The sequence below is a fragment of the Primulina huaijiensis genome, chromosome 10 (assembly GCF_012295235.1).
Source record: "Primulina huaijiensis isolate GDHJ02 chromosome 10, ASM1229523v2, whole genome shotgun sequence".
NCBI classification, from domain to species: domain Eukaryota; kingdom Viridiplantae; phylum Streptophyta; class Magnoliopsida; order Lamiales; family Gesneriaceae; genus Primulina; species Primulina huaijiensis.
Genome location: NC_133315.1, coordinates 19216257 through 19239488, shown reverse-complemented (window position 1 = coordinate 19239488; position 23232 = coordinate 19216257). Strand labels below are relative to the sequence as shown.

The 23232-nt window shown below is 35.5% G+C and overlaps 4 protein-coding genes, 1 long non-coding RNA gene and 1 pseudogene across 11 annotated transcripts; 5 read left to right on the top strand and 1 right to left on the bottom strand.

Moving 5' to 3' along the window:
* Positions 1–4381: 4381 nt before the first annotated feature.
* On the top strand, positions 4382–6823 carry LOC140986978 (uncharacterized). Of its 2 annotated transcripts, none has more exons than XR_012177013.1 (3): positions 4382–4561; positions 5411–5570; positions 5648–6823. It is a non-coding gene; the product is annotated as an uncharacterized lncRNA (long non-coding RNA). The 2 variants fall into 2 exon arrangements; XR_012177014.1 differs by having other exon boundaries at positions 5411–5732; positions 5828–6823.
* Positions 6824–7112: 289 nt separating this feature from the next.
* On the top strand, positions 7113–10362 carry LOC140986572 (glycoprotein 3-alpha-L-fucosyltransferase A-like). Of its 6 annotated transcripts, none has more exons than XM_073454871.1 (7): positions 7113–7751; positions 8263–8423; positions 8708–8952; positions 9057–9161; positions 9283–9439; positions 9568–9795; positions 9902–10362. In XM_073454871.1, the coding sequence occupies exons 1-7, from the start codon at positions 7338–7340 to the stop codon at positions 10155–10157; spliced, it is 1566 nt and encodes a 521-aa protein (XP_073310972.1). In that variant the 5' UTR covers positions 7113–7337; the 3' UTR covers positions 10158–10362. The 6 variants fall into 6 exon arrangements, with proteins under 6 accessions (XP_073310972.1, XP_073310975.1, XP_073310974.1 ...); XM_073454874.1 differs by having other exon boundaries at positions 8251–8427; positions 8711–8952; XM_073454873.1 differs by having other exon boundaries at positions 8251–8427.
* Positions 10363–10964: 602 nt separating this feature from the next.
* Positions 10965–14272, top strand: LOC140985532 (ceramide synthase LOH2-like). The gene is made up of 6 exons (XM_073453372.1): positions 10965–11317; positions 11717–11922; positions 12742–12897; positions 13289–13474; positions 13559–13737; positions 13996–14272. The coding sequence occupies exons 1-6, from the start codon at positions 11201–11203 to the stop codon at positions 14013–14015; spliced, it is 864 nt and encodes a 287-aa protein (XP_073309473.1). The 5' UTR covers positions 10965–11200; the 3' UTR covers positions 14016–14272.
* Positions 14273–16490: 2218 nt separating this feature from the next.
* LOC140986519 (ethylene-responsive transcription factor ERF109-like) lies at positions 16491–17360 on the top strand. The gene has a single exon (XM_073454793.1). The coding sequence runs from the start codon at positions 16533–16535 to the stop codon at positions 17274–17276; it is 744 nt and encodes a 247-aa protein (XP_073310894.1). The 5' UTR covers positions 16491–16532; the 3' UTR covers positions 17277–17360.
* A 1532-nt stretch (positions 17361–18892) lies between these two features.
* Positions 18893–20573, top strand: LOC140986946 (protein CYPRO4-like; annotated as a pseudogene).
* A 145-nt stretch (positions 20574–20718) lies between these two features.
* On the bottom strand, positions 20719–22936 carry LOC140986947 (uncharacterized). Its single transcript, XM_073455368.1, has 6 exons — positions 22730–22936; positions 21571–21637; positions 21347–21469; positions 21188–21271; positions 21022–21108; positions 20719–20905 (listed from the first exon to the last, which is right to left on the bottom strand). The coding sequence occupies exons 1-6, from the start codon at positions 22795–22797 to the stop codon at positions 20819–20821; spliced, it is 516 nt and encodes a 171-aa protein (XP_073311469.1). The 5' UTR covers positions 22798–22936; the 3' UTR covers positions 20719–20818.
* Positions 22937–23232: the final 296 nt, after the last annotated feature.

Here is a 23232-nt window from a genome sequence, read left to right as displayed (position 1 = left end):
TAAATTTATATTATATATTATGGACGTGGATATTTTTTCTTGTTTTTTTAGCTAAAAAAATTTAAATCTGACAATTTTATTATGTTTTTATTTATTGATGAAGTTATTTTTTTTTAAAAAAAAAGTTGTAAAAAAAGGTTAATTGGTAAGATAAAAGTTATTTATATTAAATAAAATGGGGGAAATGATGGACGACCTGGAGATGAATTAGGCGTGTGGGAGGCACAGGGACTAAGCAATGCCCGTGGTCAACCGGGCAAAGATTTGCGGTGACAGCTTATACAACCTTTGATTCCCCAATGCACGCACGTGTGCCAGCTAAGCCACACCACATTTTACTTCCGGCAAATTGGCCATCACTCCCCAGTCGTCGTTTTTTTTTTCTTCAGTCCCTGGGTACATTTTTAGTACCACATTTCTACATGAAGTGTACCACAATTTGTATGACATAGTACCACAATTTTGTAGGTAAGGAATGAACCCAAAGAAATGTTTTGATTGAGTATTTTTCACCAACTTTCTTTTTTACTTCCCAGCCTTTTTCATTTTATTTTTTTGAGCATGCCTCCCTTTTTATTTTTAAGAGTTTGTTTGGTTTCAAGAGAGACACCAAAAATTAGTGATTATCATATTTTAGTTTAAAAAATCTTTATTGTGTGTTTCTTAAACACATATTATGCGTTAGTTCTGCTTAATTAAAATTTAAAAGCTAATCATGTGTTGATTTTGATTCTCCAAAAATTATTATAATAAAAAATCTAATGTTAAAATCACTATAATAACCTATTTATCAAACACTTTTTACTTCTGATTTTTAACTTTACATTTTTTTTTAAAAAAAAAACTATCTACTTCTGATTTTCTTCGCTTTTTGATAATCTATAAATTTAATCACTTATACAAAAACATAATTTTTTCAAACACTCCCTAAACAATTATGATCCAACTTTTGAAAATATAAATCTTTACGAAGTTAGGGAAACTAAAAATACATTGAATGATTTGAGTTTACTTAATGATTATTGTCAATTCTGGTACATTTATTGACATATATATGAAAATCGAACTGTCATGATCTATAGATTTTAGTAAAATTCTTGAACTGTCATGCAAATTTCAATTATTATAAAAAAATGTTCACATGTTCGATTTTTATTAATTGCTAATCAGTGAATTAATCGATGACAAGATTATTGAGAAATAATAATAGTCTCTAATGAAAAAGTAATCAAAATATATCATCAGCTTTGCTTCATGTTTAAAAAATCTGAATTGCAAGTGTTGGTTGGATGTTACCCGTTTTGTTTCATATCATTACAAATTGCACTAGATATTAGTGGCCGTGACAGCAATTCCAACAAAACAAGATTACATGAGCTACACAAAATCTTAAGAAACAAACTTTTTCGATCCTTTAATTGACTTTTACCCACCATGTGATAGCCACATTAATATATATATTTATATATAAATAATATTTTCATAGGCAGTTGGGTCGGACTCTAATCCAAAATACATTATGTTTCATCGTGAAGGCCAAATTTGAACTTGGCCCGACTGATTAGAAGTCAGAAGCCTTATCCATCAGGCCACGGGCGCTTCGTATCCGTTGACTATTTTAGTTTAAATAATACATTGATTGTATGCGAACCTCACTTTTAGAATATTAAATTGTCCAAAAATTCTTAATATGTAATGTGGATGTTTAAAAAACAGATCTTTCACTTGTAATATTGAAATTAAGACTTTCTTTTGGATCTTATTAACCAAAAAGATATAACTTTACACTATAGTTAGCTCAACACCAATCAAGAATGCCCACGGCATTCCAAGAATTGTTGTTATACGTTCGTTCCAACTCTCAACTCTGATGCTCGTAGATTTTCATACTAGTATATTGAAACTTCATCGACTGTGAGATTTTTTCTCAAAAATAATGTTCATGTACATCGATGAACATGATAAAAAAATATACGGAAACATATCGAGTATTACCTCCAGTCATTGAATTATTTGTAATTATTCTGCTTTCATCTGATTTGAAGTCTTCTAAGCACTTCGACTCCCTGTATATGGTGTAGTATTGTTCTTATGAAGTATGAGGTTAGAGACCACAAATGCTCGTATTTATAGACACTCTTGTACAATCAATTATTAAGACCACGAGCTCGAGAGTAAAAAACATAGGCACATTTTAGTTTACGGTTTCAAGGCGTTGCTGTGTTGAGGATTATACCGAAACGATGACGATCATGATGATAATATAATATAAAAAATGAGGAATAAATAATCAACAAGAACGCAATATAGACTACGTTCAGGAAGTTGCTGTAAATCCTACTGGACACCTCGCGCATATGCGCGCCTCTTGTCGCGCATATGCGCGAGACCTTCGTCTCGGCACATCTTGGAATCCCACCGCTCGCGCATATGCGCGAGACCTTCTGTCCTCACACATATTCACAACTCAACAATTCCAATCAAATCTCGACGTGCTCTGTCTATAATCATATCAATCAATCAAATACTCATCTAAGATTAACATGATAAAATCTCGGGCATTACAGTTTTTTTCATGTGTGTTGAGGTTCTCTTGCGTGAGATAGAGAAAATATATTCTCGGTATACTCTGAGTTAGTATCGTGACAAAAAGAATGTTTTGTATACACTTGTAATATTTACGTGTTTGTCCAGAGAAGTGGGCGCATATGCGCCGAGCGCCAGCAGCTGAAATTGTCAAGCGCCGAGACAGAGCGTCTCGCGCATATGCGCCGGTGATGGTCGCGCATATGCGCGAAACGTGCAGACCAAAGAATAAGCCATGTGTCCTTGCCATGCATATATAATGTGTTATCTTCATTCCCAGCTTGATATGGACGAGAGAGAAACAAGAAAAGCTTCAGAATTTCCTTCAAGTTGCATCCTAGCTTAGATTGAGGGTTTCGCAAGATCCGGCCAACCGAATTTGAATCCGAGTCTATATTTGTGCTCCTCTTATTATTAGCTTCAAAAGGATGTAAGTATTAATACATTCAGCATGTTGTGAAGTTGAGATGATTGGGGAAATCAGATTTTGATTGTTATTATTTGTTATTGTGATTATTGGGAACGTTTATTCGCAACCGGATCGAAGAACGGTTATGATATGCGATTTTTGTATAAATTTCAGCATGTCTTGAGTTGAGTTCTGTAGATTTTGAGATGATGGAATATATTTGGGATGATTATGAGTTATTGATATTGATTATTGATAATTGAGTTGACCGGTATCGCGAGATTACGCCGTTACGCCGTCGAAATATACCGAGATTGAATATTGATCCATATGTGTGTTCCTTTGAGTTAGAGGTTGATATGATACATTTATACATGTCGTTGCAGATATGTGTTGACATATTTGATATCGAGATTTCAAGACTTCGACTTATTCAACCGAAACTACGACAAGAAAGGTATAATTAATGTTGATTCGGGAAGATACAACTCGAGTTAGATTTGATTCGAGTTTCCCAAAATCACATACTAGATTTCTATACCTTGCTATGCTTGTGCTTTATCTTGATTTATTTACACGCATTGAGATATGAGAGTCATTGGCAGATTTGCCAAACTTTCTAGATGTTCGGTGGTATCGAAGCATAGGAGAAGATCGACTCCGATTGTAGAGATCCGATACAGACATGACCGAAGTCTAGGAATAAGACGTACCGCCACCACGATTGGGAGAGTAGGTGGGAGACTTGTTACGTCTTATTCCAACCGAGATCCCTAGACTTAGATATGAGTCGAGTCAAAGAATAAGAGTCGAAGAGTTTTATCTGTATTCCCCAATGTGTCATAATTACTGATTCATGTGTTATGATTTTGTATTTAATTGCATGACATGCATGTATACATGTTTTATACTGGGATTTGTTCTCACCGGAGTATCCGGCTGTTGTTGTGTCTGTATGTGTGCATAACAACAGGTGGGACAGGATCAGGGTCGAGACAAAGATGAGAGGTCGATATAGCGTGGTGATTACGGGCATAGAAGATGAACTAGGGATTCTACATGTTGATCTGTCGTTGTTTGTTTTTAAAACGCTAGTTTGTATGACTGTAATGAATCAAGACATGTATTTACTTCGGTTGAAATAAAATAGAGATATCATTTGTGTGTGATTTATATACAATTGTTTTGATATTAAAAGCAAAATGACCCATATTTTCTAGTAAAGATTCACTTAATCCCAAAGATAATTGAGTTAAAGCCCGGATCTCCATAACAACACAACTTTTTCTTTTGCTCTTATTTTACAAAGTTGAAAAGCTTGTTGGGATATACGTGAATTTGTTTGACATCTCCCACCAACCACTTCCTCAAACACCCACGACCCACCAACCATTTACTCACCCAACATGCTGTAGTCAAGAGATCAATAGTAAAAGAAATTCATATTTTTTTCCATATTTCTGTGGACTTGTTAAATAAAGTCTCTCACTCATGGATTAGCAGCGTGTTAAGAGAAATTTTATTCAAGTGGTCCGTATGAAGAAGATTTATTTGACTCAATCAAAGGTAATTTGTCCTCCACCTTTTGCACAAGACAAGCTTCTTTTTCTTTGTTTTTATTGCTGATTCAGTATTCATTGGTTTCCCTTTTTGGTTGTATGCTGATATATTGTCAATTCCTGCTCAAATCGCGAGGACATAACACTACACACACAGATCTTATAAACTTTGCTTCCATTTTCCCCTCGTGAGTTGTTGGTACAGGCATATATAAAGACACATTCCTTTCATTGTTCTACAGTTCCTGACACGAATAATTATAGTTACTGTTGGGCATCTTAATACAGACAAATCCCTTTTTGACATTAATATGTAATTCATATTTATACAAACATCTTTCCTGAATAATACATGTTTCAGAAAGTTAGCTGTACTTGAGTTCTAAAATCATGTTATCTCTGTCTTCATGTTTTGTACTATGTTTGTGCTTTTAGGTATTAAAATCAGTGAATAAGTTTTGTAAAGAAAAAGAGCGTCAGCTATTCTGTTGGATAAATCAAATAAGAAATGTTCCCACTTTGATCTTTGACACATGCAGAATAAGGAAATATACTCTAAGTAACTTTTTACAGAAATTTTCACGTATGGCATTTCATTGACTCAAAGATGAAAAAGTCATCGAAATTTAAAGTTCATGGACCAAATGGATACAAGGTTGTTAGCCAAGATCAATATTTAGTGTAAGAACTAACAAGGAGTGGCAGCAATTCAGTTATTTTCATGGGATATTTTGTCTCGCTTGAAAATGTGCTGTATAGGATTGCTAAATGCATTCCATTTAATATGCACTTCAACCCAGAGAGAAGTATTTGTCTTTACTTTTTGCGAAAGCGCTTTAATCTTTCCGTGCAATAGTTTGACAGAAAGCCAAGCATCAAATCATTCAGATGTCTGGTTTCCTGCACAGGGCAGGGGTCAGAATTTTGAGAACGAGGACAATTTATTGAAATATAATAGCAACTCTCGAGCAAAAAGATTGAAGAAGGCTGAAGCAGATGGTTCAAGTCATGATCAAGTATTGCCCATAGTTGATTTCTTTTATTAATTGATTTACATTATACCTCTTCTTAATCTAGGTTTATGTTGTTTCAGATTATGGGAATGCCCGGGAACATAGAATTCAGTTGTTAATAGTCAGTCTAATCCAGCCGGAGAATAACTGGCAATGTCGCGAACAGTATGATAAAACTGTCAAACTTATGCTTCCCTTACAATATGAGATTCTTATCCACGGACCGAGGCCTCTAAAAGTAAATGAATACCTTGTTGCAGGCTGTTGATTTCTACACTTTACTGCCACTTGAAGGACCAATTATAACTCATAAGTCGGATACAGCTTATCTTGATGATGTCCGAGTCGATTGGGTGTGGAAGGTAGTCAATCTACCCGACAGAGATGTGTACTTTCTGTGTGAAAATTTTTGACCTGATGAGATGAGTCTGGGTGGTCTGGTCTGACCTGTATTGTTAATACTCTTGACCAGTTAGATGAGCTCGGGTGACCTAGCATGACCAATATTGTGAATAGTCCTGACTGGATAGTATGAGCTCGGGTCAAATGATCTGTACACACTCAACAAGAAATTCAGTGGCATCGGAAAGGTTTCTGACGTGACCACTCTTATGCTCAAGTAGCACAGAACATACTAAGTAGAAAGAGAATATATTGAATACAATATAATGTAATATCTCATGTCACGAATGAATGAACATATATCAGCATATACATCAGCATTTACGGGGGAAAAGAAAAATCCAGCTCCTGAACTTTTTGGTAGCTGCCTTATTGCTGATGGGCGGGCCACCAACCAAACAAACGTGCAAGGTACTCCATGTTCTACTATGTTCGAAAGTATAGTGCATATAAAATTCAAAATTAGTTAGTTAAGTGTGGATATTAATATTTAGTGTTTCAAAAATCTCAAGTATCATTTCATATGCAATTTCATTGTTTAGACAACTTAAATAAAATAAATACACTATAGTAAAGTTCTGAGAATCCCAAAAATGGTGATCTAATGGGTCCATTTTTTTAAAAAAATAAGCAAAATTTGACACGCCACCACCAAATTTGATAAAGTCAGTATGTTCCGTAATGCAATTTGGTGTTTTCACAATATATATAATCTTAATTATTTTATTTATTATGTGGGGTACAAATTAACTCTTAATGGGATAAAATAAAAGTTCATAAATTGAATAATATCTTTATACGACAAACTTAAACTTATTATTAAACTGACTAACTATTTTTTGTGCAGTCGGCAAATTTAATTCCTGCCATTATAATCCTTTTACATTTACTAGAAGTTTTTATTAGATGCATATTGGGTATTTTTTTAGTATGTTAAACCATATCCGAGCTATGCATGCAATTTCTCCTATTAATTATATTACATGGATATTACAAATACAATTTAAGTTAAAAAAATGACCAAAAATGGTAAATAAACTTACTTTAAGTTACGGATTTTGAAAAATAGATCAAATTAAAAATATAATAGCTAATAAAGGATTTGTGAAAGAAAAGGCCTATATATAAATAGATGTAAAAAAATGAAACAGGCAATATTTTCTTCCTTGCACTTTCGCATTCTTCCAATGGAGGCGTGCACTTCCGGATTCAGCAGCCTGAATCCTTGCACTAAGTACTAACCATAGTATAGAAACAGATCCTTTTCCACTTCACTTGTTTTACAATTCTTATCTTGATATTTCATCAGACGTAAAGATCGGATTTTTATTTTCTTTCCCTAACAAATTTCTTGGTTTATACCCAATAATGATGGGTACTGGAAACCAGAGGCAGCACCTTAAAATCGAAGTATTACTGGACCCGAATGGTCCAGAAACGTATTCATCTCCTCCTTCTACGCCGAACAAGAGAAAATGGTCCAAATTTCTGCCGGTTTTCGTGGGATTAGTGGTGATAGGGGAGATCGCGTTTCTGGGCCGCCTCGACATGGTCAAGAATGCGGACTTGGTCAACTCGTGGGCTGAATCGTTCCACCAGTTCACCCAAACATCGCCCTATTGGCCAACTGACTCTTGGGTTGACGAATCCGGCTTGGGTAGTGAAGGAAGCCGGCTCCAAAATCACCAGGAGAGCTGCCAGGATTGGTTGGAGAGGGAGGATTATGTGCCTTATTCTAGGGATTTCAGGAAAGAACCTATTTTGGTACATGGAGCTGCTGAGGTATGCATCGATTAAGTTTTTGCTAAAGTCTTATGTGTGTTCTTTTGTAATGAATTTTTATCTTTAATTTTCATGGGCAATGTTTGATTTCTTTTGAATTTTTTATTGCAAGTTTGGGAGATTAATATTTTGGGGTGAATATTATATGTTTTAATAAAAATGAAGCTTGAAATCTGAAACCTGCTAGATCAGCCCTTGTATGCTCCATCGTTTCTTTTTCGTTTGTTTTCTGGCTTGTTGTGGTTCTTTACAGACATTTTTTCTCGAGGACAAGTTTCTTTTTGCTAATTGGATTTATTACATGTATTTTGAAAATAAAGAAGAAAGGCATGCTCAAAGGGGATCAAGGAAAAATGAATAAATGGAAACACGATGTTACTAGTAATAATTATGTCTAAAATAGATTAAAGTGTCATTCTTCTGCCAATATATCTATAAATTTGTGGCTGTTTATTTTTCACTCAATTGTGTGCTATTTAATGTTGTCTGACTTGGATAGCTCGCCATCTAGGAGTGGAAGACCTGTGCTGTGGGATGTAAGTTTGGGTCCGAATCTGGTAAGAAGCCTGATGCTGCATTTGGGTTTCCTCAGCAGCCTGGCACTGCTGCTGTTCTTCGGTCGATGGAATCGGCTACATACTATTATGAGAATAACATTGATAATGCACGACGGTGGGTAAGCACACAATGTTGTAACTTATTGCATGTACTTCTTCTCAAGATCTTTTCAGAGATATGTTCATGTATATATTTTAGATACACGTTGTAGATGTTTTTTGGTTCAAATTAAGAAAAATTTTCTTCCACTCGAGAGACCCAACCAAACTCTAGGGGACATTTTGTAGAATTTGAGCAAGTGTTATATTATCTTTTTCGTTTTCTTATATTTTCTAGATAGCTATCTGGTCTGCCACTCTACCCTTCATTGTATCAGTGTTGATAATTTTTATATGTAGTAGGAAGGGATATGATATTGTGATGACTACAAGTCTCTCATCAGATGTTCCTGTGGGGTATTTCTCGTGGTCTGAGTATGATATAATGGCTCCGGTTCAGCCCAAAACTGAAAATGCTCTTGCAGCTGCTTTTATTTCCAATTGTGGTGCTCGGAACTTTCGTTTGCAAGCTTTAGTGGGACTCGAGAATGCGAATATTAAAATCGATTCTTATGGGGGTTGCCATCGAAATCGTGATGGAAAAGGTGATTTACAAGTCTGGTTAGAGACTGAGGAATTCCAGCTTAACCTTGTATTTTTTTTATACATATATTTTTGCTGAAGACCTTTTGTTTTCTTATATTTGTAGTGGACAAAGTGGAGGCACTGAAGCGCTACAAATTTAGCTTGGCTTTTGAGAATTCCAATGAGGAGGATTATGTTACCGAAAAATTTTTCCAATCTCTTGTGGCTGGTAACATACGCTTTTTATACTTACGCAGTGTTTTACCATTTTTATGTTGCATTTTTTAGTAGCTCATGGTTATGGAGTCGTCCCAAATAATACGTGACTCAAATGATTTTTATACGTGTAGGTTCCGTTCCTATAGTCATTGGCGCCCCTAATATCCAAGATTTTGCTCCTTCTCCTGGTTCACTGTTGCATATCAAGGAGGTGAAAGATATTGATTTGATTGCCCAGACTATGAAACATCTCGCAGAAAATCCCACTGCATACAATGAGTCGCTAAGGTTAGCATTCCATCATAAAAATCTAATTGGTTAGCTAACCTGGTCCTACCCGAATCCCTAGATCTGTTATTTCACCATCTCTTATAAAATGGTGGATTCTTATCATGTAATCTGGTTCGTTAGTGCAGGTGGAAATATGAAGGGCCATCAGATTCTTTCAAGGCCTTGGTTGATATGTCTGCAGTTCACTCATCTTGCCGCTTGTGCATTTACTTGGCTACAAAGATCCAAGAGAAAGATGAGACGAGACCCGAGTTCAGGAAACGACCCTGCAAGTGTACCAGTGGCTTAAAAACCGTATACCATGTATATGTAAGAGAAAGAGGGAGGCTGGAAATGGAGTCCATTTTCTTAAGGTATTTACATATCCGAGTGTTGCTCAATCAATTCAGTTGATTACTCATTTGTTTCTGCTCACCTTTTGACGCCCACGCCCAAATCTTATATCTTGCCTCGTTTCAGGTCGGACAACTTGACCCTGAATGCCTTGTCATCGGCAGTTCTATCAAAGTTTACGTCTCTGAAACTTGTTCCCATTTGGAAGTCCGAGAGACCAGAGAGCATACGGGGAGGAGATGACCTCAAAATATACAGAATATACCCCGTTGGAATGACGGAGAGGCAAGCACTGTACACCTTCAAATTCAGAGGAGATTCGGATTTCAAGAATCACGTAGAGAGAAACCCTTGCTCCAAATTTGAAGTCATATTTGTTTGAAATTTTTGGGCAGATCATTTAGTTTTCACAACAACAGCTAATTTGCGGATCATCGCTTGAGCAGAAGGGATCACAGTTCATTGTGGACATTCAAATTTACCCGTAGAGGGCCATGCACGGTGTGAGATTACTTGACATTATTTAGCTGTGAATGTTATCAACCTTGAATCCACGTTATATCATAGAGTATGATCATACTTGTTTATTACTAGTAAAAGATAATGTGTTATTATTATTTTTAATTTGATCAAATAATACTAAATAATTAACACAAAATTTTTCAATTTAGAAGAGTTCGATTTAAAATGGAAGTTTTGTTTTGTTTTGTTTTTTTTAATGTAAAATATAAGTGACTTGAGGATGGTTTTAGTAGGATAAAAAAGACGATTATGGAAATAAATATTTTGGTATCTTCTAAAATAGTTAATATGATGATCACATTTTTAATATAATAATATAAATAATATAATTTTTAAATAAATATGTATTTATTTTACATTTTTTAATCAATGAAATAGCTATAAAAAAATAAAATGTATATTTATTTGAATTTAATAACGGTAAATGTACTCAAAATTACTTTATACCAGAGTAAATTTGAGTTTTAATTGGATTATGTACCAATTAAATCATTTACAACTATCACACAATTAATTTTTATATAATTTATTTTATTTTATATGTAATATTTTAACAATTTTTTATAATGAATTTAATAATAATGAATTTAATAATCAATTTAAAAAAATATATTTAAAAGATGACTACACTACAAAAACATTCCCAAGCAGAGAAATTAATAATTAAATTCCATAAAGGCTGCGGGGTCGATCTTCTCCATCACATGAATAAAACCGTTCCTCTCTATTCCCTCCATCCACTCTGCTGCATTCATTTCGCTCCTCAATTCCCCCCTTTCTTCCGCTGCCACCACCTGCGATTCTGCTCTAAGCGCATGCATACTATGTTTACGTGATTCAGGATTAAGTGTAATGATTGGGTTGACCGACGATTTTCAGCTCAATTGAAGTTTCAATCATTTGATGGACTCGATCTGGACGCACGATGGCGTCCCTGGCGTCTCACATTTCGTCGTTGCGGTTTGCTTCGGTTTTGTTTTCGTTGCCGCCAGATTGATCCTGGACAGATTCATTTTTCGGGTAAGGTTTCTCCATCGTTTGATTTTCCTTGTTTGTGTTGAAATGCGAGTGAATTGCATTTCTAGGGATGATAATTGGCGGCGGTTGCTTTTTAACATTTTTGGATTCAAGTTGGGCGGTGAGAAAAGCTCGTGCATTGTGTTGTTTCTTTGTAAATTGACCTAGGTTGTCAGCATAATTTTTTTTCGCGAGTGAATGGATAGAGATTGTTATGCATAGAACCTATTTTGGTGATTTTGTGAAGGAAATTCTTCTGTTAGCCGTCAGTTATTCTTCGATTGAACGGTACAATTCAAGTTGTGTGATGATAGGAGCTCTTGATATTTTTTCTCGCGTGTATAATATGCATTGATATGTAGACAACTCTTGGTAACTTTGAAATGTTTCCATCTATTCCAGAGACTGGCTATCTTGTTGTTGAGTAGAGGAACTGCTCTGAAAATTAATAGGGAGACAAAGAAGAAGATTGCAAAATGTTCAGAGTCCATGTGGAAATTTACATACTATGCTGCTGTTGAGTTTTGCGTTTTAATAAGTACCTACCGTGAACCATGGTTCACAGACATTAAGGAGTACTTTAGAGGCTGGCCTGATCAGGAGTTGAAGTAAGGTTTCCGTTTTACTAGATTGGTTCGATTTATTGTTTTATGAAACTTATTGTCGATATTCTTGAGAGAGGGAGGAAGTCTTTAATCATGCTATGATGTATATATTTCCATACGTGGTTAATGGTTATGTATAACAGTAGTTGTGCCTTCTGTGCAAATATGAATATGCTGCCATTTGTTTACATAAGATGATGTTCATGTATGGAGTGATGCACCCAAAATCGAACTGGTAAAGTGTGCTGATAAATTTTTTAATAAGCGAAATTATGTGAACTCATCTTCAGTTCTTAATCAGTTTGATCTCATGCTATGAGATGTTGGTGATGCTGTGATTTGATGATAAATATTGAATAAGATTGCAGAAGAAACATATATTGATTCCTGTGCCTCAAGATAATTATGTCTTCTGTCCCAACGTAATGTGTTATTACTAACCACAGAACTTCTTGATTTGACAGGGGACGATGTATTGTTCATAGAAACAGTTTCAAGCACTTTATTTAGGTTGATCGATTGAATTTCTGACCGTTCTTACCCACATGTCCAATGAGGAATGACTTTCCATGCATAGACAATTTTGAATTGGCCTAAAAAAATCCAGAAAAGTTGCTAATGTAATAACATTATGGCCTTTTCTGAAGGGTAATAGCCCACGATAATTTGTAACTGTTGGAGTTTATTGATTTTATATTTACATATTTGCTCCTCTCACACTTTCGATAGGCTGCATAAACATCTGTTTCATGGTTTTCAGCGCAGAGGCTATTGAAAAATGCTGTTCATCGTATCTAATCAGCATTGTGTTTAAATTTTCAGGCTTCCCATAAAACTCATCTATATGGCCCAATGTGGGTTTTACCTTTATAGCATTGTTGCCCTCCTTATCTGGGAAACCCGAAGGAAGGATTTCGCTGTCATGATGTCTCATCATGTTGTTACTGTGATCCTGATTTCCTATTCATACATCACGAGGTAACATTTTGCTCCGTCTTTGGGACCACTGCAGCTTTTTACATAACTAGGATATGTAAGTCAACCTCCTGGAATATGAACATAGCTTACAGGCTTCACAAGGACATAAATCATGCAACTAAATGCAGATTCTTTTAACATATGACATTATATCATGTATTCAATCCATTCTTTGTCATTGCCAGATATGCCTTTAGGATTTTTAAATTTTTTTCTTCTTTTAAAGAACCCACATTCTTTTAATTATTTTTATCTCACTTTCCCTTTATATGGAAAATTTTAACAGAAATAAACTTTATTTTTTCATGTGATTAAGATATAGAATCGAAATAAAATCTGTGAGGTAACTTTAGTTCAGTTGTATCAAACGAAATTGTGCGTATGAATACAGGTTCTTTCGTAGTGGAATAGTTGTTCTCGCGTTGCATGATGCCAGTGATGTATTCATGGAAGCTGCTAAAGTTTTTAAATACTCTGAGAGAGAGTTTGGAGCTAGTTTATGCTTTGGATTGTTTGCCCTGACATGGCTTATGCTGAGGCTCGTATACTTTCCATTTTGGGTCATAAGAGCATCAAGGTAATCGTCGGACATGCCTTAAAATCTTCATTTGTGTGTACATTGTTCCTTTTGCTCTAATTATGTCCCTTTTCCATTCCTTAGCTACCACTTGGTCGAATTCTTGGACATGTCGGAGACATATAATATGGTGTCGTATTACATCTTCAATACGATGCTATTGACATTGCTTGTTTTTCACATTTACTGGTGGATTCTCATATGCTCCATGATTACTAGACAGTTGAAAAATAGAGGAAAAGTAGGAGAAGATATACGATCAGGTATGCACCTTCTGCTGCTAACTGAGATTTAACTAACTTCAAGTGATAGGTACTTGTTTGCTAGTTTTGTGTTCACAAGTCAAACCTGCTTGGTGGGTGAGCAAACCTGGCAATCCTTATCCGGAAGACTGTGTACTGATGGGCCCAGTTGGTCTAAATCCTATACCCAGGACTGTAATTAAGCTGGGCTCGTTTCTTTGAGATCTTGTAAAGAATCTTTCATTCGTATTGTTTTAATTATTTTCAATCCTTTAACAGATTCAGAAGATGATGACTAGTTGGGGATTCTTGCTCCTAGCGAACCCTGCTGTTTTACAAGGGACAATTGCTATTGCTCTCTAATAGGTTTGATCGGTTACTTCCATAGAATGGTTGGCATTCTATGTCTCTTATCTGCTTGCTGTAATTGGGGCTTATGGGAGTGTATGATAGATATTTCACGTCTGAGATTGCGTATTCGCTTTTGGGTGTAATAGTAAATGTACATCATCCTACTAGCCTGAATGAAAATCAATCGAAGTACACAATAAACTCATCTCCTCTCCCATTTTAGTCTCCCACGTCATTTAACCAACAAAATAATTTGAATTAATTGGTCCATTGTCCCCAAATTATCATACATTTGTTTGGTACAGAGGAAAAGCATGGGATTGATGCTTTGTTCGGTTGCCGTATAGCCAATCCGTGATAAAAGATAAAGCTCGACACTGTGGATACAATTTTCAAAAAATGTTCACATAATTCATCGCACAAGAGGGTGTGAATGTGTGATGGTTTCATCATTTCTGGGAATTTCCTGTATCACCCTTTTCGTTCTGATGAAAAGGGCAACTAAAACCCTAATTAACAACCGCCTAATATTCTCATCGATATTTTGTTGAAAGTACCAAAAATAGAGAGAGAGAGGGGTGAGAGAAGATGAACAAATTGTTGGGGCCATGGAAGAACTACGAGGTTGGTTAAAAATATCAGGTTGTTGTGGGCTTGTGGCCATGGCCGAAATGCACACGACGATATTTAAATATTTTATACCATAAGTTTATAAATGATAAAAAATTATGACAATATTTTTAAATAGAAATCTCTTGACATGCAAGTGCAATATTATTACATTTGAGCTAATTAAGGTGAATCAAGACTTTGTAATAGAAGGAGAGTAATTACGAAGGCAATCTTGCCTATAATAATTGAACTGTTATTTACACTTTTTGAAGCTTAAATAACACTTCTTTTAAAAATTATCAAATATAACACGTAGTACCCTTATGTAAAAACATGTCTCGAGGTTAATTATCACATATAATTGATGTTCCGTGTAATTCGTTGGGCTATGGTTGTGTTGTACGCAATTCTCTTGATGCAATGTTAGCTGCAATGCATGGAAGAATTTCAGCTCCACTTTGGTAGAAGTGTTAAGTATTCAAGAAGCTTTTAATTGGATGAGAAGCTTGGCATGTCTCAACATATTGTGAATCCGATGTTCTTGTGGTTATCGATGTTCTGAACAACACCACGGAACCGGATTCTTCTAGTTTAAGCATTATTATTGAAGATTTTAAATTACTAAGTAGAGATTTCTCATCGTATCAGTTCTCTTTTTTTGTTTGTTTTTAGATCAGCCAAATAAACTGCTCACACTTTAATTAGGGAAACTTTTTCCACGCCTGATTTGTTAGAACGGGTCTCTCCTTCTCCTACTTTAATTTCTTCTTTAACTATTCGGGACTTGGTTTAATATTAAATGTCATGGTTATTTTTAAAAAAATGAGGGAATGGTATTTTTTGGGGAATTCTGTTTTTGACAAACTAAAGGATTCATAAAAAAAAAAAAAAAAACTCGGACAAATAAAAAATGAATATTTTTAATATACAGTATGGAGACAAGAGTATGAAAGATATTTTCAGGCGATGGAAAAAGAACCCATCAATCTCTTAGGAAATGGAGACGTATGCTTGGACTGAAGAGAGTGGGCTCAGTTTGAATACCACTTTGTCGTCATCCTGGGTTGACCGTCAAAACTACCGCGTAACAGTATGATGTCACCCTGCCCGCTCATCAACCACAAGGATTAACCAAGGTTCTAAAAAGCGTGAAGCGCCCCGAAGCGCGGATGTCGAGCTCCAAGCTTTTCAAGTTTAAGCGAGATTAGCACAGGCTTAAGCGTGAAAAAGTGTTTTTTATCTTTAGTGTAATTGTAATTATCTCAAACCAATAAATAGATAAAATAATACATAAATATGATAAATTCAAGTCTGATGCATTAATTCTCATATTTATAAAATCATAAAAATATCAAAATTACAATCTTTATTTTTTTACAACTAGACCACATTAAAAATGTTAAATATATGTCAAATCATTATCAGACACACTTAATCATAATTAAAATTAAAAAATAAACATCTAAATTATAAACTTAATTTATTGTTTTAAAATAAAAGGATATACCTTCAAAATAAAAAATTAAAAAAATAAATAAATGCGATTAATTGTGTTTAAACATGCTTAATTAAACATCTTAATTATGCTTAATTCGATCACACTACAGTTTGACCGCTTTTTTTCGTTTTCTCCGAATTTTTACCGAGCTTCAAACTTAAGTACGCTTTAAGTGAGACTTAAACATGCTTTTTAGAACCCTGGGATTAACCGATAACTGACACGCTATCGGAGGAAATTTCCCACTTGACTCAGCCAACCAATTTTAACACTCCGTGTGAAGACAGAGTACTTTTTTGGGAACTTAAGTTTGGCCTTATTTACTAAAATTTCGGACTGCAATTCTTGAATAACCATGCAGACATCAGCCAAGAAAATGAAAAAGCAAGAAGGTAATAATATCAACAATGGCCACACCTCAGCGGCAATGGCGGCGGCGAGGCTCACCAGTGATGAGGAAGTTTCCATCATGGTGGCAGCTTTGAAGAACGTTATAACAGGTGGCGGCGCTGATGGCACAGAATCGTCGATCAGGCAGAGCGCCTCCGGGACTTCTTCTTCTTCCACCAGTTTAATAGCCGGAGGTGTTTCTTTCTCAGTTTCTGAAGACTTGGAAACTTGCAGGTTATGCAGGATTAAAGGGTGTTTGGGTTGTGATTTTTTCGCTGAAGAGGAGAAGGATAAAGTTGGGAAGAAGAGGAAGAAGAAGATGTACAGAGGGGTGAGGCAGCGGCCATGGGGGAAATGGGCGGCGGAGATCCGGGACCCGCACAAGGCGACACGTGTGTGGCTGGGGACCTTTGAAACGGCGGAGGGAGCAGCTCGAGCTTATGATGAGGCGGCCATTAAATTTCAAGGCCCCAGAGCTAAGCCTAATTTTCCATATTCCGATTACATGTCCGGCGGTAACGCTGAATCGAGCACGACGGCGACTCAGCGGCCTAATTTGCCGCAGCAACGTCTGGAAAATTATTATAGCGACAATAATCCGAAAAATTTCTGGGAAATGGTGATTGGCAATGAAGAAATTCACGAGATGATTGATTTTAATGGAGATTCGTCGGATTCTGCTATCGGCAGTTTTCGAACTCTGAAATAATAACGTCAAGACTTTTTTTAAAAAAACTTTTTGGGAGAGGAGCTCATTTGATATTATTTAATTCAAAATTGCGCTTCATGTGTTTTTATTTAGAACTTTCATTTTTTTACTTTTATAATAATATCACATCATATGTAAAATGTGTACCAAAAAATAAGTAGGTATCTTGTGAGACGGTCTCACGAATATTTATATGTGAGACGATTCAACCCTATCAATATTCACAATAAAAAGTAATAATCTTATCATAAAAAGTAGGCAAAACTTGTGTGAGACGGTCTCACGGGTCGTATTTGTGAGACGGATCTCTTATTTGAGTCATCCATGAAAAAGTATTACTTTTTATGCTAAGAGTATTACTTTTTATGCTAAGAGTATTACTTTTTATTGTGAATATGGTAAAGTTAACCCGTCTCACAGATTAAGATCCGTGAAACGGTCTCACATGAGACTCACTCTAAAATGTAATACTTTTTCGTGGATGACCCAAATAAGAGATTCGTCTCACAAAATACGATCCGTGAGACCGTCTCACACAAGTTTTTGTCCCAAAAATTCATATATCTTAGAGATTGTGTGATTTATTGATTTCACGTCTTTATCTCGGATTCTCGTCCCATATTTGATTCAAGTTTTACAATTATACATTATATCTTTATTTCATTATGTATTTGACTAAAATTTTACAATAATTAGACTTATACGTTTTAAATTTGACAATTCTGTTATTATTATTATTTTTTTTACTTTAAATGTATAAGCTTATTATGCATAAATAAAATATAAAATAGATAAACATTCCAACCACATGCTAAAAAACGTGTTCAAAAAGTTACATATAAAAACACATATTTAACATGTGATATATATCTATGTTGGAGAGTGACGACGACACGTCTCACTGAAGTAAAGTTTGGAACCATGACGGCGGATTCCGACGGCCACTGGCTGTGATCGTTATATAGCAGCCATATTTATATTTATATATTTTTAAAATCATATTTTAATTTCATTTTATAACATATTTAAAATATTCTACAGAAATTTTTCATAATTTATAAACAAAAAATATTATTTTGAACTATTCACTTTGGGAAATCAAGAATCAACCCCACTGCTTTTGGCTTAAATTTGTCTTAATAACTTATATCTTATTCTTATGTTCTGATTTATAAGTTTATAGCCTGTAAGAACTGTATAACCCAATTTTTAAGTCGTCAAACAACTCATTCTAACATCTTAGAATATCTTTTAAAAAAATCTATCAACTCATTTTCCAAAGTTTATAAGTTCTCCTGCTAACACGCCTGCTACCTATTGTCCTCGGCTTTCGACCTGGCATTCTACCTTTGTAGAATCAGAACCAGGCTCAAACAGTTCAAATTAAGCTGTTTGAAGAAATGATATTTAGAAATCCATTTTTTGTTTGGAGAAAAAAAGATTTAAATTTGAAATTTTAAAATTTTACTAAATTAACCTTTGATCTTTTACATAAATCATTTTTAAATCATATTATTCACATTATTAAAAAACCAAAAACTTAAAATTAATATTATCATATACGATTTCAGCTATATATTTGTGTTATACAAACTACATAAAATCGAAAAAAGCTCACTTCTTATAAATTTGTTAAAATGTTGAATATTGGAGACGAGGATGATGAAAATGAATCATGGGGTGGTGGGGGATTTGGGTTTTTGAAGGTGGGGAAGAAAATTACGGTAAAGGTCTCTATTGATATGCAGATGAAGTTTTCAGAGGATCAGAGGCGGGTTTATTTTGTGATGGGGGAATTTGGGCTCTGATGTTTTTTTTACTGATGAGTATAGGTGTTTCGTTACTAAATTTCAGGATTTTTTGTTTGAAAATGTTCATCGGTTGAGGTCCACAGAGGAAAATAAAGTGAAGGTTTATGGAAAAGAGTTCATCGGATGGTTGAAGCCAGAGGATTCGGATGATTCTATATGGGAGGATGCAGCTGGTGGTACCTGGAAGACTCCAGCGAAAGGGCAGGTGGGATTCCCTGCTAGGGAGAGCGGGATTTGTTAGAGGAATTCGAGGAGGCATCCACAGGTGGAGGGATTCAAAGCTTGGCTCTAGGTGCATTACATAACAGTTTCTTGGTTGGTGATTCTGGTGTTCAGGTTGTGAAGAACTTTAGCCATGGGATCCATGGAAAGGGATTCCATGTAAAGTTCGATGACTGGAAATTGTGGTTGGGTGGGAAGTTTACTCCCAAAAAGGCCCTTTTGATGAGGGGAGAGACGAACATGATGATGATGAGTCCAATGGAGGGCAAACCCCACTCTACAGGGCTTCACCAATTGGACATCGAGACAAGGAAGATTGTTACAGATTGGAAGTTTGAGAAGGATGGTGCCGATATCTCAACGAAAGATAACCAGCGATGCGAAGGGATCACAGTTAGACCCATCTGAGTCATATTTCTTAGGTCTGGATTATAATAGATTATGTCAATGGGTTATGCGAATTCCCCGGTGGCATCAGTTTTCAAGAGGAACAAGTTTTCAATGTTTTGCAACTGCTGGAAACGGGTCAATTGTTGTTGGCTCGCTTGATGGTAAAATAAGATTATACTCGAGAACTACAATGAGGCAGGCAAAAACCGCTTTCCCTGGACTTGGTTCACCTATTACATCGGTTGATGTTACATATTATGGGAAGTGGGTATTGGGCAGTACAGACACTTATCTGATCTTAATATGCACTTTATTCACTGATAAGGATGGAAAAACAAAAACGGGCTTTAGCAGTCGGATGGGGAACAAAAACCGGCTACAATGTTGCTGAACCCTGTGGATGAAAACTTGGCTGGATCCGATAATAAGTTCCATGCTGGCCATTTCTCTTGGGTAAGTCCACTGCACTTGTGCCAGTGATTCCTCAGAATTGTTTCCACGTAACCAAATATTTCATCATCCTCTTAGAACTTTATGACTCGAAAAGTGACACATATGATGGTGGATTGTCAGGTTAAATAGCATATAGAATAGCGTCTAATGGGATCAAAACGAAATTGTTGTTGATGGGGTTTTAGCTATCAATTTGTAAATAAGAAGGGTTTCGGGAGTGGTTTGGGTTATTTATTTTTCTCATGGATCCTAGACGCTTTAAAACAACACAAAAATTTATATGCAATTTTGCCAGCTTGTCCTGCGTGAAATTCTCACTAGCTAAACAGGAGTTTTATACTATGTTATGGTTTGATATTTGATAGTTTCTACCGAGTAACAGTTTACTTAACAATATTTAACAAGTTTTATAGGCTTAAACATATCGAGCTCAAATTGAGAAGTTGAAACACTGAGCAGAAGACAAGTTTGATAAAATTTGAGATAGGGTTGAATATAGAAACAAGAGTGGGATGGTTGCACGTTTCACAAGAAGCTCTATTCAATAATAAAGTTGTGGGCAGATATGAAATAATAGTGCAAATATCATCTTCATTCTGTCGATTAAAGTAGGAAATTTCATGAGATGGTATGACAACACAAACGATAAAGTGCAAAGTTTTCACCTCACAATGTATCTCGTACTGCAATCCTGCATGTTATGGCATCCGCGAGAGAAGATATTCCAAGCTCTTGCTCCGAGATTTTGTAGTGCTATATAGATATCAAGATACCAAGCAAACATAAAAAATAATTGGATTCGTCATGATGACTTAGAGCATGTTATAAATAATTCTACAGCAGAGATGGATGGAGGATGGAGAACAAACCTTTTGAATTTGAGCTTGGTTAGCCCGCGTTTTCAATTCCTCCAAATCAATTTCAATCCCCTTGACAAGTCCTTTTACGTTTGTCATCTGGTAAAACAGAACTTTTCAGTTGCAATTATGTAAAAAGTTCATAAAATACTGCACGTCATAAAGGTAACAGTTTCACCTCATCAGCAGAAGCACCAAATCGAGCCACAAGGATGTAATTTGTGCTATCAGATATGCCGCATCTCTTTAAGGATTCTGATATCTAGAACAAACAGAAGAAACATTATTACTTAAACAGAACCAGCAAAGCACGATGACGGGTGTGAAGCTTTCTTACATGCTTAGATCCAGAGAAATTGTAAACAAGTTCAGAATGGAGAGTGCGTGTTGTCAATGACTCTTGTGATTTGGCTACGACTGTCTTGTGGGCAGCGACAAGAACAGGGAAAATATCTGGTATCTGCATCAATTCTAGATGACATCAAAAATAGCTTAGAAAGACTGATGCAACAAAAACAAAAAGGGGAAGAGGTGTTGAATTCATGCACTAGATGGGCTTACAAGTGAAGCATTGATAAATGCTGCTTCTGGGTTCAATGTTCCCGCTTGCATCAAATCCAGGAGGTCCCTAAAAAAGAACATTATGTGCTTGAACCTATCATAGAGTTTCTACCCAAATATTTATTATAAGGCTCCACCAAACTATAACACAGAGGAATAGTTCCGAAAAATCTAAATATAATACTTTCCGAATAATTTTTATATTTGAGCAAAATGAAAAGGCCTCCTCAGTTTTCATCCTATATTATTATCCTGTCAGTTTCTTCACCAACCCATTGAAGCACCTTCTTCTTAGAACCCTCTTAAAACAAAAGATATCACTACAAAGAGCAAAAGAAAGATGCCAAAATGACCATTGGCATAATTATCAAAGATGCAAGGATCACAGGTGCCATGGAACCTAGGCTCAAGGTGAAGGCCGGGACTCGTGCCTTGTAGTAATGAGGAGCACTGAAAGAAAACATCTAAGACATGCGTCACAAAGCATTGGACAACAGTAAACAAGTATGGATTTAATGCATGAGAAAATATAATAGTTACATCGGATTTCACTTAAAATACACAATCCTGTAATTTAAAGCAATTTAAAACTCGCGTCAAGTCTTTAAGGCACACTAAGACATGTACTTTATGGCTGACAAGGCATGTTTCTAGTTGCAAACGCTTTGCCTCGCTGTACCACGAGGCTAGTCGCACATGTTAGCTTTAAATAACTACAGCAACTGCATACACTAATTCCAGGAATTAGCAGGGAAAACAGCAAATAAGCAAAGAAGAATAAAGTTAACATGGAAGAAAGACATGATCGACTGGTTACATTTACTAGAGCTTCTTTCAAGTAGAGGGGGGCAACCAAAATACATAGCGAAAATCTATGCTTCGATAGTTCATGAAACTCAAACCTTGGTAAAATCAGCTTTCAATTGATGCCTAAATTACTGGTTTCCCTCCCATGTCTGAGCAAACGGATGCCCCCGCAACGTTAAAAGTAAAACTAATAAGCTCATGTAGACGCGCACACAAATCAACACATAACCCATGAATAATTCTGATTTGGGAAATGTACCAAATAGAAAAAGTAGTAAAAAATAAATAAAATTTATGAAACCTCCCATAATTGATGAAATCAACGAAACAAAGAAACAAGAGAGAAGCATACTTAGAGTTGGTGACATCGCTGAAGAGAGCAAGAGAGAGTGTGGTGCCACCAACTTCGAAAACCTGCATACTTGCAATCAAGCTTAGGAACAGTAGACTGGTTGGAGGAGGTTATGCAATTCAGCTAAAAGGGGAAGTCTTGGGCTAGGGTTTCGTAACCTTATATTAGAAATTAACATCTATATTATTTATTAACTATAATTCTCAAAACACATTCTAACTTCAAACTATATAAATCACATTTTTTTTACATTCAATTTTCTATCCTTCAATTTCAATTCAAAAAACTATTATATTTCATTTAATTTTTTTTAAAAAAACTAGTTCATTTTTTAATTCTTACAACAAAATGCACACGCGTGCACAACACAAGAATAATATCTTAATTTCAAATTTAATGATCTAAAATTGATTTAAACATATAAGATCCACAATAATATATGAACAAATTAAAATTGAACAATTGATAAATTGTGAAAGTACTATCATTATTATATTAGCATC

Coding starts and splice junctions, on each gene's coding strand:
- LOC140986572 (XM_073454871.1), top strand. CDS start 7,338: ATGATGGGTACTGGAAACCAGAGGCAGCACCTTAAAATCGAAGTATTA. Junction 7,752..8,262: donor TGGTACATGGAGCTGCTGAG/GTATGCATCGAT, acceptor CTCGCCATCTAG/GAGTGGAAGACCTGTGCTGT. Junction 9,162..9,282: donor TTTCCAATCTCTTGTGGCTG/GTAACATACGCT, acceptor TTATACGTGTAG/GTTCCGTTCCTATAGTCATT.
- LOC140985532 (XM_073453372.1), top strand. CDS start 11,201: ATGGACTCGATCTGGACGCACGATGGCGTCCCTGGCGTCTCACATTTC. Junction 11,923..12,741: donor TGGCCTGATCAGGAGTTGAA/GTAAGGTTTCCG, acceptor TTAAATTTTCAG/GCTTCCCATAAAACTCATCT. Junction 13,475..13,558: donor TGGGTCATAAGAGCATCAAG/GTAATCGTCGGA, acceptor TCCATTCCTTAG/CTACCACTTGGTCGAATTCT.
- LOC140986519 (XM_073454793.1), top strand. CDS start 16,533: ATGCAGACATCAGCCAAGAAAATGAAAAAGCAAGAAGGTAATAATATC.
- LOC140986947 (XM_073455368.1), bottom strand. CDS start 22,797: ATGCAGGTTTTCGAAGTTGGTGGCACCACACTCTCTCTTGCTCTCTTC. Junction 21,470..21,570: donor CATTTATCAATGCTTCACTT/GTAAGCCCATCT, acceptor GAATTGATGCAG/ATACCAGATATTTTCCCTGT. Junction 20,906..21,021: donor ACCAAGCTCAAATTCAAAAG/GTTTGTTCTCCA, acceptor ATATCTATATAG/CACTACAAAATCTCGGAGCA.